The sequence below is a fragment of the Puntigrus tetrazona genome, chromosome 23 (assembly GCF_018831695.1).
Source record: "Puntigrus tetrazona isolate hp1 chromosome 23, ASM1883169v1, whole genome shotgun sequence".
Taxonomy (NCBI): Eukaryota; Metazoa; Chordata; class Actinopteri; order Cypriniformes; family Cyprinidae; genus Puntigrus; species Puntigrus tetrazona.
In genome coordinates, this window is record NC_056721.1 from 18,797,223 (window position 1) to 18,814,692 (window position 17,470).

A 17,470-nucleotide genomic window follows, 5' to 3' on the forward strand; every position below is an offset into this window, starting at 1 on the left:
CTCCTCAATAACCTTCAGGTGGCTTAGTTCCATTCAGCAACAGAAGCAAATTTCCTGCTGTTTTACTTCCACCTAGTGGATGACTGCTACTAGGCTCCTCGGCATGTTTTGACCATTCTCAAATTTCAGTATTTGTAAGCATTAAACCATCTAATAAGTTTTGATTTATCTGTTCCCTGCTATGCACCTTGTTAACATGTGCAAAGCTACTGCATTTTAGGAAGTTAGTATTATGTGTTTCTTGGAACTCTTTGTTGATTTCCTCTGTTGGAGTCTCTTCATGTTAGTGAAGAACGCTAGAGATTAAACATATGTAGTTATGGGTTTACTAAAAGCTTCACTGCCTTGTAATTTTTATGGAAACCGGGCATGTTTACTTGTTACTGTGATTTCTTTTGATGTGACAGTTTTATGGGGTATGTTTGAGGTGATCTGCTCTGAGGAAGCAATTAGCCATCTTTTCCTCCTTTAGAAGTGGGAAGACGCCACTTGTCAACTTTTGAATTAATGACTTTGATGGGCACTTGGACGGGTTTCAGAATGGTATAGCATGTACAGCATGTTTGCAATATGCTCCTTTGTCGCCAAGCAATGTTGCATTATATACAGACAGAACATGCTTTTTCCTTTGCTGGTTGTCAAACAGACTGATAGATACAGGATCAGTGCGTTTTCCCTGGCATAATTTCATTTTTGCTCCTTCTCTTTTGCTTTGAAGTCTGAGATGAAGGGGAGAACAGCTGGGACGTCTGAAGCCAAAGCAAGAGTGTGGAGAGTGGTGTAGAGTGAAAGTTAAGCATTGTGGGTAAGTGTTTGTGTGTGTGACAGGTGTCCACTGTGTCTTGTTGGAAAGGGACAGCAGCTATATTTAGCACCTCTGACAAGTTTCCACCGCTCCTGTCAGGCAACAGCATACCCATAATTACAGCGTATGTGTGTGTGTGTGTGTGTGTGTGTGTGTTTCAGTTTTACTGTGTTTTAGTCTGGTGTTTAACGTCAGAGATCTGTAAGAAGTATAGTGGGAGTTCTTGTTATTTGTAATTCATCCACCCTCACATTATTTTGATCTATATCTTGATTAACATGCAAACCCTGCAATTCGACTGCTCTGACCTGATTCATTTCAATTTCAGCGTACTGTTTGCACATAATTACTAAAACACAGTTTCTCCTCAATAACCTTCAGGTGGCTTAGTTCCATTCAGCAACAGAAGCAAATGTCCTGCTGTACTTTACTTCCACCTAGTGGATGACTGCACAGCGCATAGGCAGCAGAAGCATATTTTGGCCATTCTCAAATAGAGAATATTTGTAATAGCAATGCATACACTTACTATTCCTACAGTATATACTGTGCACAGAGTGGCTAGTTTCAGTATGCACACAGTTCTGTGGAATACTTATGTTAATGCACACTGGCTCTACACTAAACTGTAGTATAGTGTATCCCACAATGCAATGCGTTGACATTCCTTTTAAAATAAATATATATATATATATATATATATATATATATATATATATATATATATATATATATATATATATATATATATATATTTAGATATATATATGTTACCTGATTGTCTTGACTGTCAAACAGATTAAATATTAATTGACAAAAAGATGTTAGAAAGGTTAAATTATTTCATAATCAATCCTAAGTATACAAATAAAGTAAAAATAATATTTAATGTCGAATTAAACTAAAAATGCTAAATATCCATACTTCCCAGATGATAGAAGTACACACATGTAGTGCAAATCATGTGACATTTATGTTTTGAAACGTACTTTTTTACTTACTGTTTTTTAGAGGACTGTGTAGTAATGAGTGAGCTAGTGTTAACATCAGACTAGGATCTTTGTTCTATGTCAGTTATGATTCTGTTACAGTCTGGCTTCTTTCTCTTGTTCCTGCGAAAAAATAAATAACAAAATTGGATGACAATTCAAATGAGAATGACATTACATAATACTGTTATGAAATATATAAACAAAAAACCTGAAATTTGAAAATGTGGTTATGCAATACCCCTCGAGACAGTGTTTGAAAGCAGCAGAAGTACCTCAGTGTAAAATGACTTACTGAATGTCACATGCTGTGCTTTAAAGTTGCATTATTACGCCACCGAATGCGGTCTAAGAGCTTTTTCAAAACCCGTGAATGCAAACAATGTCATTTCAAATTTGGTGGCAGTGAAATGACTGTGATACGTGTAGGGAAAGCGATTAACTGGCTCTTTGAAAGGAGAGGAGCGATGGGTTTCCCTGTCAACACCATCTTCTCAGTGGCAGATGAGGTCAGACAGGAGGGGGGTTGTTCTAAACTGCCAACAGGATGAAATTTAAGACACTCTCCAAGGCCCCCCTATCTGTGAGTCCTCCAATCCGACTTCACGTTGTTATTCTCGGTGCCCTTTAAGATTTATGCTGGTCACTTACGACTTTCCTTCGCTTTGCGACATTGTGATAGGTAAGACGTTTATGTGTTAGATTTGCATGGACAAATCTGTGCTGCACTTACACCGTAGCTGGATTTGAGATTGATTTGTGTTATCAGCTTCCCATAAAATGGACCATTCACACAATGAATTATAAGTTGCCTGCCTGTTATGCAACTTTTCATGACCTTTGGAAGTTAGATGCATGCGTGGACATGTGCAGTGTTGACAAATGGAAGGTAGTGCAGTAGCCTAACGTTATATGCTTAACTTAAACTAAACTTACTTAATACACACACACACACACACACACACACACACACACACACACACACACACATATACATACATACATATTATTTCATAAAAAATACACGAAATGTTATACATGTTAAACACCACCTAACTTAAAGTAGATCTGGGTTTGAATTAACTGCTAACAAGCAGTCTTTTTTGATCGAATCATGTAGGTGAATGAATCATATTGGTTCGAATAAATCCTTTTGAAGCACGTGACTTCCTACGGCGATTAGAGAATGGCTAGATTTAGCAATAAATACTGTTAAAATATATTTATTATTTCTGAATGATAAGCGTAGTATTTAATTTTCAATTCAGCCTAACTATGAACTTTTGAACATCGTTTTTTAAAGTTGGGAAGACGCTTAAATCCTACACGTGTCGTTTCAGTGTTTGAATCGGTTAAATGATTCGAATCACTCACCATTACAAAGTAAAACACACTCGTCGCTACCTGCTGGCATAAATATATGTAAATATTTGTAGTAAATGGAGCTCTAGGTACTTAATAAAAATATTCGCTGTTTACTGAGGAGAGAGGCACGCATGCGTAGATTTAATTAAAGCCGCTTTAAATAGTACAGTAGACGTTTCAAAGAAAACAGTGATAAAAATGCACCTCAAACTAATTTGTAAACATTAAAACCTTAACGTAAGTGAACAGTGTGTGAAAGTTTTAAAACAACAGGCAGTGATAGTTTTTTTTTTTTTTTTTTTTTTTTTAGTGCTACATTATGGCATACATACATTGAATGAATACATCATAGTTCGTCTTCTGTCGAATTACTGCACAAAATCACGAATCTGTTCGTGAATACTAATTTAGGCACGCAGGCGCTGCTTCTTAACCTACCAGGCGCGTCCCCTCACGTGACTAATAAATATTCATGAGCTAAGCGTTCTCCGTAGTACTATTGGTGAATTCGCGTCTTATCTAGGAAGTTAAACATTTCGAGTAGCGATTCAACGCGCTTAAGCATTTGCAGAGATCAATATCGTTATCGATAGCCAAGTCTCACATAATGTGATGAATATAAACACAAAAGAAGGGCTAATTTGAGACGGTAGGCTGTTCTTTACGTGACTTTCTATTGCTGATGTGGAGCACAAGCCATCATGATCCGTGTGTAACCCATCATTGTTTTCGGCGTCTGTCCTTCTCATCAGTAACATTTCGTTTCGATGCACAAACGTATGGACGTACATTTATTTGCTAGAGAAACGGTTGTTGTGAGATTTGTCAGAGATATCTATGGGAATGTGCGACTTGATATTGCTATGGCAACGTGTCATCAGCGCTATATGGACCAAAACATGAATATCCTCGATGTGATGAGAGATCGAAGTGAAACCTTTTAGAGCATATCGTTTAGATCATTATGTTTGTATATTTTTATCATTATGTTTCTATTTAAAAGTAGCTCGAAAGAGCCGACTTACAAAGTACAAATGCAAATATCTGTGTACTGATTATCATACCTCAATACATTAAGAGGGTTGCAGTAATACTGGTGCAGCTTCACTGTTTACAAATGCTTCATGTTCAAAATGTTGCAAGGAAGTATGCATGTTTACTTTATTTGTAGATTGCTGAAAAAAATGCTACCACACTGCAAGTTTGGAATCGGGAATGTAAATGAATTGTGCAATAAACAATGTAATTTTAATATCATTAATGGTTTGAATCAGTTTTTATTTTTCAATTTCAGTGTCATTTCTTTTTTAATCTTCATTTTAGAATAAAATGAGAAATGTAGCTGAATTAAAATTTAGTTTTTTTATATTTTATTTTATTAAATGTTGATGTTTAGTTAAAGTAATGGTAATGTGTGAGTTTGTTTTGAATGGCTTTTAGTTGCGGTTTTAGTGAGCTATAATAATCTTGGTAAATAAATAGGAAATTGTAGAATTTACAAAAAGCCAACCTAGTAGTACATGTGTTGATTTTTAACAGTTAAGATAAAGAAATTACATTTTTATTTTACTATGTATTTTTATATTAGTAGAATGTTGTATGTAGAATGTTATTGTAGCCATATATAATTTTTATAATTGTATTCAATATTTTTCTGGACTAAAATGCAAATAATAATAACAATAAAGAACATAGAACATAGAAAATAGTGTCATTTACTAGAATTATAAAACTAAATATTTGTGTTTGTTGTGTAGCTTGTCATTATTTATTATTAGAAAAAAGCAAAAAAGGAGCATCTGTGTCTCAGATTTATCAGCCCCAGCCCTATGTTTAAGCGTAAATTAAGTGTCTTTTGGTTTGTACCTGCATCGATGTTGAAGAGCTGTTATTAACTGACTTTCTGTTGCTCAGAGGGAGCGGACCGGAGACTCCACCATGGCAGGAGATGAAGTTCGGCAAAGGAAAGGAGGTGGCCGAAAGAAGTCCAAAAAGGGGAAGGGGAAGGGGCAGGGTGGTTTGGATCGGACAGGCAGTCTAGATGGGCATAATGACTTGCTCTTACCGCCTCCCACCATACCACCCAAAAAGCCTGTGGAGGACAGGACCAAAACAGCCCAGGCTAAGATAGAGGATGAGTCGGCCGTTTCTATCTGCCTGCAGGTGCTGTTCCCCTACCTGCTGGCTGGGATGGGGATGGTGATGGCAGGCATGGTGCTGGACAGTGTACAGGTAAGAACTTTAAAGAACTTTCTGCAACTTTCTGAAACACTTCATAGCCTGACATGACTTTCCAACTGTTTGAGGTTGATGCTATAGCAGCTAATGTGCCCACTTTAATTATCCAGCATGTCAAGTGCTGATATTTATGGTCCTCACTTACAGGAAGCAGAGTGCGAGGGAAATTAATTTGATGATTAAAATTCACTCGGAAGACGAAGGACTGGAAAAACACTCCAATCATTAAGCATTAATGCAGTTGTTCGCCCCAAAAATGATGTAATTTTGAAGTCATTACAAACCTGTATGTTTTGTGGAACACAAATTGATTTGACCGGACTGTGAATGAATGATTTCTGAATAGGTTTTTAGGACAGCCAAGCTCCAGAAACGGACAAAATAAACATAATAAATAGAAACAACTATAGGGTAGCATATAGGACAACTCTTTAAAAATACATAAAAAAGCATCCCTTCTTTGGGCAGGAAAAGTCCAGATTCTACAAATAGAAACGTGGCAAAACATTTATTGAACGAAATATACATTTCATGCTGCAGACGGACCCTTATGTCCACCAGGAGATATAAAATCAGATCTGTCAGGAAATCAGTCAGAATTGTGAGATTAAACTTGGAATTCTAAGGAAAAAATTCAATAAAAAGTTGAGGTATAATACTAGAATTACTAGAAAGAATTTATAGAAAGTCATACAAGATAAACTTGAAACCTGAATCAGAATTGTTAAGAAAAAAAATCAGAATTATGAGATGTTAATTAACAATCGAATTATATAAATTTAAAATTGTGAGAAATAAGGTCAGAATTGCAAGATGTCAACTCGGAACTGCTAAAAGAAAAGTCTTCATTGTGAGATGGTAATGAACAATTACAAGAAATAAAGTCAGCATTCCGAGATGTAAACGTGAAATTGCATATTTGTAAGACAGAAGCTCAAAATTGTGAAAAATAAAACTGTCAGAATTGCGAGATGTTAATTCATAATTGTTATATATAAGTTACAAATTGTGAAAAGAATCATAATTGCGCGATATATACTCAGAATTGAAGAGAAACATCTCACAATTCTGACTTAAAATAGAATTAATATTCACAATTGTGAGAAATTAAGTCAGATTTGTGAGATAAAAAGTCGCAGCTAGCTTTTATATGTATTTTTTTATTCTGTGTCGGTAACAGGTTTCCATATGAGAGTAAATATTGCCAAAATATAAATATTACAGAGAAAAAAAATATTCCTTTAAATATTATATTCAGTCCTAAAATGTGTTGTTATAGAACCAGTTGTCATATAATAGTTGCTGTGTCCTGCCAGTGTTTAATGAATGAGATCAGAGATGCGGGTCTGCATTTGCTGCGTCACTCTGCCATGTTCACGACCGAGCAGTTGTTTTTTTTTTTTCGCTGAATCATGCCTCTCTTTCCGACGTGTCCTCTACGCTCTGGCAAGCGGTAGAGTGGTGAGTAATCGAACAACACTGCTTTTACAACCCCATGGGTTCTCAGTCTGTCTCTTTCTCTTTCGTGCACACAATCTCTATCTATCTTTTCCTCTCCTCTTTTCCTTTTCTTTCCCCCCCTCTCGTCTGTCTGCCAAGCACTCAGCCCATTCACAGCTGATAAGACAGGTTCAGTAATACGTCAGAGGAGACATTAGCAGGGAGCAGGACAGGGGGACAGACGCAGGACGCTGTGCAGATGAAACGCTTGATGGGAAGTAAAAAGGGTTAGACGAGTGACTGTTCGAGGGCCTGATGCACCGGCGAGGAGGGGGCCTGAAGGACTGCCCACAGGAACGAGTGGAAATAAAGCCTCAACATGTGTTTCTGTCACGTTCTGGACCTGTTAGACCAGGCCTGATGACGGAGAGGAGTTGAAATCGATGCTGATACGAACAGGACCGTTTGTCATGTGAGTCACGACTCCTGTGGCGGAGAGAAGCCACGCTCGGGAGAACGTAGCGTTCGCGTACATTGACGTTCCAGCGACCTTGCAAGTGAAAAAAAGAGGCAGCTTAGGAATTAATTGTCGGAGGGGCAGGGACATGGAGGACAACTAGACGCTTCATCTCATCCTCATCAGGCATAAGGCAAGTCGCGAAGTTTTTCGAGAAGTGGATTTCGCCGTTCAGAGAACCAGCTGAGGCTCTGCTTTTTTCAACGTGAAGCTTCCTGTTGGATTTTGGTCGAAAAGCCATGTGGCATTGATAGATGAGCGAAAAACATCTTCAAGAAGAACTGATATATATATACACGCTGCGTTCTTCAGACAACTTTTTGGGCCTTTGTTATCGTGGGACATTTTGAAGATACTAAATCGCCTCATCGTTTAATCTCAAGAACATCCTGTTTTCTGAGTCAGCGTATTATTTTTCTTCTTCCCAATCTGCTTGTCTTCAGCTTCTTATTTAGTTTTAGATATGTTATGAAAGGAACATTTGTCTACCTGGGAGGGTGTTAAAAGCTTCGATCTCAGCCGTGGCCCTCATCGTTGGGGAATGGGGTAACAGAGATGGTGGTCACTCAGTTAGAGCTGGAGCTCTGTTATCAGGGGAAGAAGCTCAGAGGTTTTACCTGCAAGCTCACTCGTTCGGCTCATGGTTTCTTGCCGGAGAGCTCATATATCATCGCTGCGCAGATCCTACTGCCTTATCTGCTGGGCGGACTGGGAATGGTGGCAGCTGGTATCATCATGGACATTGTCCAAGTATGAGCGATTTTATCTAGATTTGGTGTATTTCTTGGTTGTATCTGTTATTGAAACTGGAAATAAGTCTGTTTTTCAGTCGGTATTGATAACCTTAGGTGGTACCATGGTTCAGTGATGAGATCAAATGCTAATTAACGGTCATTTTTACATGTGCCATGATTTTCATTGAAGTACTGTACCTTGGAGTACTATGCAAACACCATTTGAGGACACGATACTATTATATTCATACACCATGGTATGCACACATCACAAAATATTATGGTATTTAAAAATATGGTATTATCTTTTTTTTTAAGTTTTTGTTAGTGTTATATCAGTATTGAATGTTAAAGACATAAACCAGGTTAATCAGAAAAAGAATAAGATGAAAAATACTAGGGAAATCATTGTGATGCACGGCTTTGAATGGTTTAACGCTTTAACTATTACTGTCAAACTATGAATCGCGATTAATATCATCCAAAACACAGTTTTTTGTTTACATCATATATGTGTATATTAAATGGAAAAACATGAATGTATATTTATATTTAAAAAGAAATGTTACATTTATATATTAATTGTCTTTATATAAAATATAAATATATACACGTAAGTATTTTTAAAATATATATACTGTGTGTGTATTTATATATACAAGCATAGTACACATGCATATATTAAGTAGACAAAAACAAAAAGCGATTGAATTAAATTAAATTGAATTGAATTCAACTTTTTCTAGAATATTTTTTAAAAAGTTTTAAAGTTTAAAAGTTCAAATGTGATATTGTTAACCACTCACAAGGCAGTGTTGTCATTTTTAAGTATTATTTTCTTTCATTAAAAAAGTGAACAAAGTAAAGCATGAAATATTAAAAGAGTGTACATTTAATTTTATGTAAAAATGAAATTAAAAATGATAAATGAAATGCACACACACGCATGCAAGCATATAATGTGGCAAAAACCACTACAAAATTACCGAGATTTTAATTAAAATGAAAATGTATAACAGTGCTTATGCTGTATATTACACCTTACGCTAAAATCTAGAATAATACAGATCTAAAGATATTACATTCTAGCACAAAATATTTGGATATTACAATCTGCAGTTAGCATACTCATTTTTCTACAGTTGTCTCAGCACACTTCACAATCACATGCTGGCTTCCAGCAACGGTTCCTTGTGTTCCTGTCCTCTAGATAGACGCGGCTGGCATGGACTGTGTTTTGTGTCTATTAATTGAATTCTCCTGGGGGTGGGTGAGAATGAAAGCTTGTTTCTAGAGAAGAAGTGGGCTAAATCCCAGGACGTGCCTGTGACGTGACACCCCTCAAAACAGCCTGGACTGTGCATGTGGTAAAAATACCGGCCCCCGGCTGGCTGGCTGGCACCGGTCTCTTATCTGTTCATTTAAACATTACGGCTATTTTTAACTTCATGAGTGGGTTTGCAAAGAGAGGAGCCTCTCGACTCGTATACTGACACGTACTAAATATAAATACACACTCGCACACAGCGCAAGAAGCCATTCGTATTTAGTGAGTCACCAACACTTTTGTCAGTTTGCCCGTTATGAGTTGATATTTATGACTTAGCTGATGACTAGTCTGTGTTTTGGCTGGACGTTTCAGGAAAAAAAGCCGAAACTGACACCCAGTTCGAATTAATCTGTACTCTTTCATTCGATTGAAAGCATCTCAGTTTATGGCCTGTACATTAAGACGTCGCTCAGTTTTAAAATATCGACCATGATGGTCACATTAGCAGTGATAGATGTGAAAGCCAATACGCTGTTCTGGAGGTGTGGGGCTTCTGTACCCAGCATGCAACACTGCTCAAATCGAAAATGTACTTTTTACTGTCGTATTATTATGTTTGTTGTCCCTTTGAGTTATGCAGTGTCAATTTTGAGTGCAATTTCACATGTAAATCATTGTGGTTTGCGCTACAAATTAATAGTGGTTATACTAATGTATTTTATTGAGTGGGTTCTTTCGAATGGATTGCGTCAGTGAATTAAATTTAGTTTAAATTAGTTTGCTGTGTTCATAACAAAATAGCATACTCCAAAGTATATATTAAATGGCTGAAAAAAAGGTGTATTTCAATTTTAAAATCAGAATCAGAAGAAACGTTTAGAAAATATATTCAAATATGAATATGTTTATTTATATATTTAAAAAAATTCCATTGTGATATTATTAAAATATTTTTTTAGTAAACATATTCCTTTATATTATTAATTTAATAAAAAAATCCTGTACTACTATAATACAATAACGCTGAATGATTTTTTATTTTAATGATTTATTTCAAATCTGCATAAATTACATTAATCTTAGTAAACACTACATATAGAAAGCATTTTATTTTCATGATGATATTATTATTTTAATAATATCATCATGAAAATAAAATGCTTTCTATATGTAGTGTTTACTAAGATTAATGTAATTAATCTAAAATTAAAATAAAATAATATTTTAATAAGCATATTCCTTAATATCATTAATTTAATTTAAAAATCATGTACTACTATAACAAAATAACCCTGAATGGTTTTAAAATTGATTTCAAATCTGCATAAATTACATGAATCTTAGTAAACACTACCTTGAATTTCTTATAATATTTTGACAATATTGTTGTGTAGTTATGTAATATACAAGTAATCTTTTAATTCTGAATGAGAGATTTTAAGAAGACTGTGTTCATGTCAAACTGTCATTTTAAAATGCCGTGTAAATCTGTTTTTGTTGTTTTCAATTGCTTACATGTTTCTCGTTTCATTTTATAAAAAGTGATTTAGCAGTTCCAGGTCAACCTCCTGCTGTTAACTGTTTCAGGCCGTTTGTCTAAATACACTCTGTATGTGTGTTTCAGCATTGGGATGTGTTTAAAGTGATCACAGAGGTGTTCATCCTGGTACCTGCTCTGGTCGGGCTCAAAGGAAACCTGGAGATGACTCTAGCATCTCGTCTTTCTACCGCCGTATGTAAAAATACTTATCTGGATAATATATGCATTACTGCACTGCATGCATATATTACTTATAATCTATCTCGAGCTGTAATCTTAGTGTTTAATGGGCTTGGGATGAGCAAGTGTGCCTCGTGATTAAATTAAATTGCTTCAAGCGGTTATCTGCTTCACTGCTTCATCTTCCTCAGGCTAACACCGGACAGATGGATGACCCCAAACAGCAGTGGCTGATGGTGACCTGTAATCTTGCTCTCATTCAGGTGGCTCAATCACAAACGTTTTATATTATTGATACTGTACCTAATCCACTGCAAACGGCCTTCGGTTCCCATCGGATATAAATTATTAGACAATAAAAACATGAATTAGCTGAACATACATTCATAAAAGGTTAAATGACTTTAAAAGAATATGAACAATTACTCCGAGACTTCATTCTGCAGGAGTCCTCAGTCTTGAATATCAATGAGTACTCATTATGAAAATACATTTTTAATCAGTTTAATAATGAATGAAGGCATGTGATCTCAGGCTCTGATGAGCAGCTGTGATTGTGGAGCCGCTCTGCTGTCTTCCTCAGGTTCAGGCCACTGTGGTGGGCTTCCTGGCAGCTCTTGCGGCTGTAGGTCTCGGTGCTCTGTCCAGAGGTGGTGTCGAGCTGGACCAGGCGGCTGTGCTGTGTGCTAGCAGCGTTACCACAGCATTTGTGGCAGCTCTGTCCTTAGGTACACTACTCCTTATTACTTCCGAATAACACAAAATCAAAATGTTTTTTCATAATAAATATCACTGCTTTTGATGATTATAGTTGATGGTTATAGCTAATAGTATGATTGATAGTATGATAGTATGATTTATAGAAATAACAGTCTATGTTATGGTAAATGAATATAATTCTTTCACTAGCTAGAAATATTTAGGTATTTATATGATTCAAAAATGATTTTAGTAACATGCTACCAAAACTGCACAGGGGGAAAATATCATCAAAAAACTTTTCAAAATCTACCAGTTTTTTTTTTTCTGTTCAGTATATGCAAAAATAAGTTTAAAAGCAATATATATATATATATATATATATATATATATATATATATATATATATATATATATATATATATATATATATATATATATACACACACACACACACACACATACATACATACAATATGTTATGCCTTATTCAGAATGACACAGTATTGTCATTCCAGTACATATAAACAACATGAATAGCACATGAATGAAAAAAAAAAAAATATGAGTAATTGTTCAAGTCTTATTTCACATGATCCTTTATAATTCATTCTAATAGGCTGATTCATGCTGCTCAATAAAACATTTGCATTCCAAAAAGCAGAAACTTTCTGAATGATGCGCCACAATCTTTTAGTCTTTTTCTTTGCATATTACATGAATCTAACACGATCCTGTCAGTTACTGACTCTTCTGCTTTCATCCGTGTCCAGGTCTGGTGATGATTGGTGTGATCATAGGCTCCAGGAAGGTGGGCATCAACCCTGATAATGTGGCCACACCGATAGCAGCCAGTCTGGGGGATCTCATCACTCTTTCTCTGTTGGCTGGAGTCAGCAGCACACTGTTTCAGTACAGAGGTGTGGGGCCTTTTAGTTATACATTTATTAATAATGGCTGGTCTTAAACCTAAAACCTGTATATTATATATTGTTAAAAAAGGCTGATATTTTTTAATGGCCTTAATTAATGACAATTAGAATAAAGCAGTTATGTGCAATAAAAAAAAAAAAAAAAAAAAAAAAAAAATATATATATATATATATATATATATATATATATATAGAGAGAGAGAGAGAGAGAGAGAGAGAGAGAGAGAGAGATAGAGAGTTTATTAAATATGTAATTCTTAAATTATTTAATTTTATATAGTAAAGTCTTATTATTATTTTTATTATGTATATTAAATAAATTTTATAAAAGTAAATTACAATTAAATCAGTTAAGTTAAGTTAACTTTTTTAGTAGTGCCTCTAAATATTTCTTACTTATTGAGTATGAAATGTTTAAAATGTACCAGAAGATGGCAGTAGAAATTCACTTGCATATTACTTTATTACAAAGATGTGCATTTTAAGGTGACATGGTTTCCATGGTTAAAGATGACATTAAAGATTAGGAATCATCTTTCTGTTTAGAAACACCACACTTGTACACTTTAGTTTTATTGTCCTTAAAATATACATAAAATAAATCCTTAAAAAAGAGAGTACAAATCATAGCACATTATATTAAATATGTATTATGTAACAATTGTCTAACAAGTGTCATCTAAAATGTTTGTGTGTGTCCAGATGTGTGGTACTTGTCCCCGTTGGTGTGCGTCTTCTTCCTGCTGCTCATTCCTCTCTGGGTGCTCATCGCTAGACGGAGTCCACAGATTAAAGAAGTCCTGAAGTCCGGCTGGCAGCCTGTCATAGTGGCCATGTCCATCAGCAGGTGCAGACATGTCTTCTATGAGTTACAATAACATTAAAATGGTTATATACTCATTAATAATGCCTGAGAGGAAGCAATTTATTAATATCAAGACATTTTAAAACTGCTATTTTTTTAAAAGATCAATCAATATTTTCTATAGAAAATGACTCAAAAATGATTAAGCTTTATTGGCAAAAATTGGACAACTACTGAAAAAATAAGTTGACCTTTGACCTTTTGAAAGTATGTCGATTAGCTGTTACATAAATTTAACATTTGAGATTTCGTGAAGTGATTTGGACATTAATTTTCAACATAATATTTGTATTTTTTTAAAGTTTTTTTATGATCTGACTAAACATTCAAAGTTCATGAAACTCTTTCCAATTTAAGTTTCGGAGGCCTTATCCTTGATAAGACTGTGAGCGATCCTAACTTCGAGGGCATGGCGGTCTTCACACCAGTCATAAACGGTGAGTAGTTTGTCAATGACCAATCACACTTTGACCAAAGACACCTACACACTCAAAACCGCACTGAACGCCCAGTATGCGGTACAAAGTAACCTCAAACCTGAAAAACAAGTTCAGGAACTTTCATTTGAGACCCTTTCCCTCTTCAGCTTCTCATTACAATTAAATTGATCGCATCTCTTTCTGCGTTTGGAAGCGGATTCGTGATTTCACGGAGGCAGATCGGACAGCGCTGCCAAAATAAAACATTTCTCATTCCAAAATCGTCACAATAAATCAGAGCGCTGGCTTTTGGCTCGCGACATTTTATAGTACATGAAAGAAATCAAGTATTTTGATGGGAGTTGCTAATAGACTTAAAAACCCCAGCCGAGGCAGAGCTTGTTTGGTTTTACGTAAAATATCACTTGCGGTGGTTTGTCAACTCTAGCAATCTGGTTTAGATTTCCCCTCGCTGGTTCCGTTCCTACCCAGCTGCACATGTGCTCGACCCGTCCAGTCCCTTACGAATGATGACTCAGCGCTGTATTTTGGCGGAAACGACATGCTTCCCAATGGGAATAGAGCATGTTGTAGTAGTAAAAGTGGCCTCACCCGGTAATGGCTGCGATTTTTAAGCCTACCTCTTCTCTAGTTGTTTATCTAGATCTGGCAACCTATTTTTCCAGCTCAATCCTTGGACATACCGCCCCTTAATGAGGAACACAAGACGGCTGTGATTCAGGAAGGCTAATTTGATACTTCATTACCTATTTTGATATGCCCTCCTGCTGTAATATTCCCCATAGAGTGTCGTTTGCCAGTTTTACAATCATGGAAAAGCTATTACTTGTGAACGAAATACTCCGAAAATACGTTTATTTGACGAACGTCAGCGTACGCACTCCCCTAGCTTTGCTGCTTTCCAACACACGTTTCATTTGCGACTGAAATGAGGAGAATATGAGAATCGTAATGGTGTAATGATTGGAAAGCTCTCGCATTCTTTCCTTTTTGAACTTTTCAGGTGTGGGGGGGAATCTGGTGGCCATCCAGGCCAGTCGCATCTCCACCTACCTTCATTTCTGGAGCGTACCTGGAGTCCTGCCGTATAAGATGAGACAGCACTGGCCCAACCCCTGTGCCACATTCTTCTCCTCAGGTGAGGTCACTTTCAGGCTATTTGTGCACCTCAGATGAATCGACTCCTTCAGATCCTTGAGATAAAGTGGGTGATTAGTCGTGTTTGCTGAACAAAGCATGAACTCTGAAATTTACACTTCGGCACATTAATCATCTGCACCATTTTATTATACGTCAGTGATATCTTAAACCGTGCTGTTTTTTGAGGAGGGGTGTGCTATTCATTTTCTTAAGTGTTAGACTATGATTTCACAACAACAATACTAAAGATTTACATTGAAGGAGAGGCCTTTTGAAGAAGACTAGTAAGGAAGCGTATTTTTGTCCTCAGGTGTGAACTCGAAGTCGGCGCGGGTGCTGTTTCTCCTGGTGGTTCCAGGTCACCTGTTGTTTCTTTTTGCCATTAATATGCTCCAAGGAGGTCACACTGCCATCACGCCAGCGTTTATCTGCTGCTACCTGTGTGCTGCTCTGCTTCAGGTGAGCATTGGTGCTCAAAGATTAAGTGTTTAAATTCTGCACCAAATTACTTTTCGGCAAGTTAAGTTTACACTGACTCTTAATTAGTTGTTCATAGTGGTACGAAACAAGCGGTGAAATAAATCATGAGATCACTTTATTTTTATACTATATTAATATTTTCTCTCTTAAGATTTTCATTGTCTGAAAAAAAAAGTACTTTTATTGTTTCAGGTCAAATGTGGAAATTGGCGTGACTGTATCCATCCTCCTCCAGACTTCCTAATTGAATGTGGCTAAAAATACAATTTATTAGAATTATAAAATAGGGTGTTTTTAAATGTGACTAATCCCCAATTTTTTCCTGAAGTCTTAAAGAAATCTCTTAGAACTGAAATACTAATAAAGGACAGCGAAAGGAAGTAAATACATTGGTCAGTTTTACAACTATATGAAGAATGATACAATTATACAATAAATAATAAATTATATATATATATATATATATATATATATATATATATATATATATATATATATGCTGTTATTTTGAGCTTTATATTTAAAATATAAAAATTATAAAATTATATATAATAAAAAGCAGCATTGCTTTAACACAGATAAACACTGATATTTATACAGCATCAAATCAGAATATGAAATTGATTTCTGAAGGATCTTGCAAAGGATGTATATATTTCACATATACAGTCAAGACTGTATTTTTTGTAAAATATATGTCCTTTTGATACATTTTGTGCCTCTTTGCTGACCAAAAGTATTAATAAAAATAATGAATTCATTTATGGGAATATGTAATATGGGAAATAATTTAATGTTTATTCTTGTTTTTCTTCACAGGTTGGGATCCTAATTTATACAGCAGACCTGATTGTGCGTTTGATGTGGAGGAAAGGTCTTGACCCAGATAACTTCTCCATCCCATACCTGACTGCGCTGGGAGACTTGTTGGGCACAGGGTTCCTGGCCCTGTGTTTCCGTTTGGTCATGGTAGTGGAGGGGCTCGGCTTGTAAAATGCTAGACCTCCTCCTTCCCTTCAGCTCCCTGTTCACCGGACCTTTGCTGCTCAGGTTGGCTGCGGTGGCTTTGGAGATTTGAACATGACACTAAAAGACAGAATATCAGCCACATTGTTTTTGTGCTTACAGGATAGGTTGACTAGAAAAATGAAAAACGCCGGCAGGTATGGACTTATTACCTGACAGTCTGTTATATGATATATCTTGGTGTGTTGTCCTGTTGCCTCAGTGATGCTGCTTTCATACACACTAGTCACCTGATTACTGTATATTAAGGTATAACTTTAGGTGCAAGTGTTACAAATTTTTATGTGCCATGTATAAATTGAATTTGAAGTTTACAAGATTTAAGACCTTGAAGGATTCTGGGATGTTGTTTTTTTTTTAATATTGTCTTTGAATATATGATTTTAAAGAAAACAGGAAAGTCTCAAACATTGAAGGTCATTTCTTTGCTGTTTTAGTAACTACATACAATGTCATAATTGCTGCTGGATATTTTTACTGGCTACTATATCTCAAATACAGAAGGTCTAAAGCACCTTCTCAGTTTGTAATTTTTTTTTTGCACCTGAATTTTTTTTCCCTCAAAATACCACACATGGCTAAATCTTATAATGAATGTAATTGTTTTTGTTCACTTGAATTAATTAATGACAATTATATTGTTCATGTGGCAGTTTTATTCAACACATTTGTAATATCTTCACTCTGAATTATAATTAACCTTAATCACAATTTTCTACAGTTGAGTGTTGTGGTCCCTAAAACAGTAAAAAAAACAAACAAACAAACAAAAAAAAAAAAAACAACAAAAGAAAACATCTGTCCAGAGGC

The 17,470-nt window shown here is 35.7% G+C and overlaps 1 protein-coding gene across 4 annotated transcripts; it reads left to right on the forward strand.

Annotated features, from left to right (window-relative positions):
• Positions 1-2,349: 2,349 nt before the first annotated feature.
• Positions 2,350-17,431, forward strand: LOC122328754 (solute carrier family 41 member 3). 4 transcript variants are annotated; one of them, XR_006247830.1, is made up of 12 exons: positions 3,662-3,808; positions 5,074-5,391; positions 10,983-11,090; positions 11,270-11,341; positions 11,662-11,806; positions 12,551-12,697; positions 13,412-13,556; positions 13,932-14,011; positions 15,018-15,152; positions 15,465-15,613; positions 16,454-16,684; positions 16,763-17,431. XR_006247830.1 is itself a non-coding variant. In XM_043224663.1 (11 exons), the coding sequence occupies exons 2-11, from the start codon at positions 5,098-5,100 to the stop codon at positions 16,625-16,627; spliced, it is 1,449 nt and encodes a 482-aa protein (XP_043080598.1). In that variant the 5' UTR covers positions 2,350-2,476; positions 5,074-5,097; the 3' UTR covers positions 16,628-17,431. The 4 variants fall into 4 exon arrangements, 3 of the variants coding, with proteins under 3 accessions (XP_043080598.1, XP_043080597.1, XP_043080599.1); XM_043224663.1 differs by lacking the exon at positions 3,662-3,808 and adding an exon at positions 2,350-2,476 and having other exon boundaries at positions 16,454-17,431; XM_043224662.1 differs by having other exon boundaries at positions 16,454-17,431.
• The last annotated feature ends 39 nt before the right edge of the window (positions 17,432-17,470 follow it).

What these genes read in the sequence shown, in the direction of transcription:
- LOC122328754 (XM_043224663.1), top strand. Translation starts at nt 5,098, where the DNA reads ATGGCAGGAGATGAAGTTCGGCAAAGGAAAGGAGGTGGCCGAAAGAAG. An exon ending in TGGTGCTGGACAGTGTACAG is followed by an intron (nt 5,392 to 10,982) that starts GTAAGAACTTTA and finishes TGTGTGTTTCAG; the next exon opens with CATTGGGATGTGTTTAAAGT. An exon ending in CTTCACACCAGTCATAAACG is followed by an intron (nt 14,012 to 15,017) that starts GTGAGTAGTTTG and finishes TGAACTTTTCAG; the next exon opens with GTGTGGGGGGGAATCTGGTG.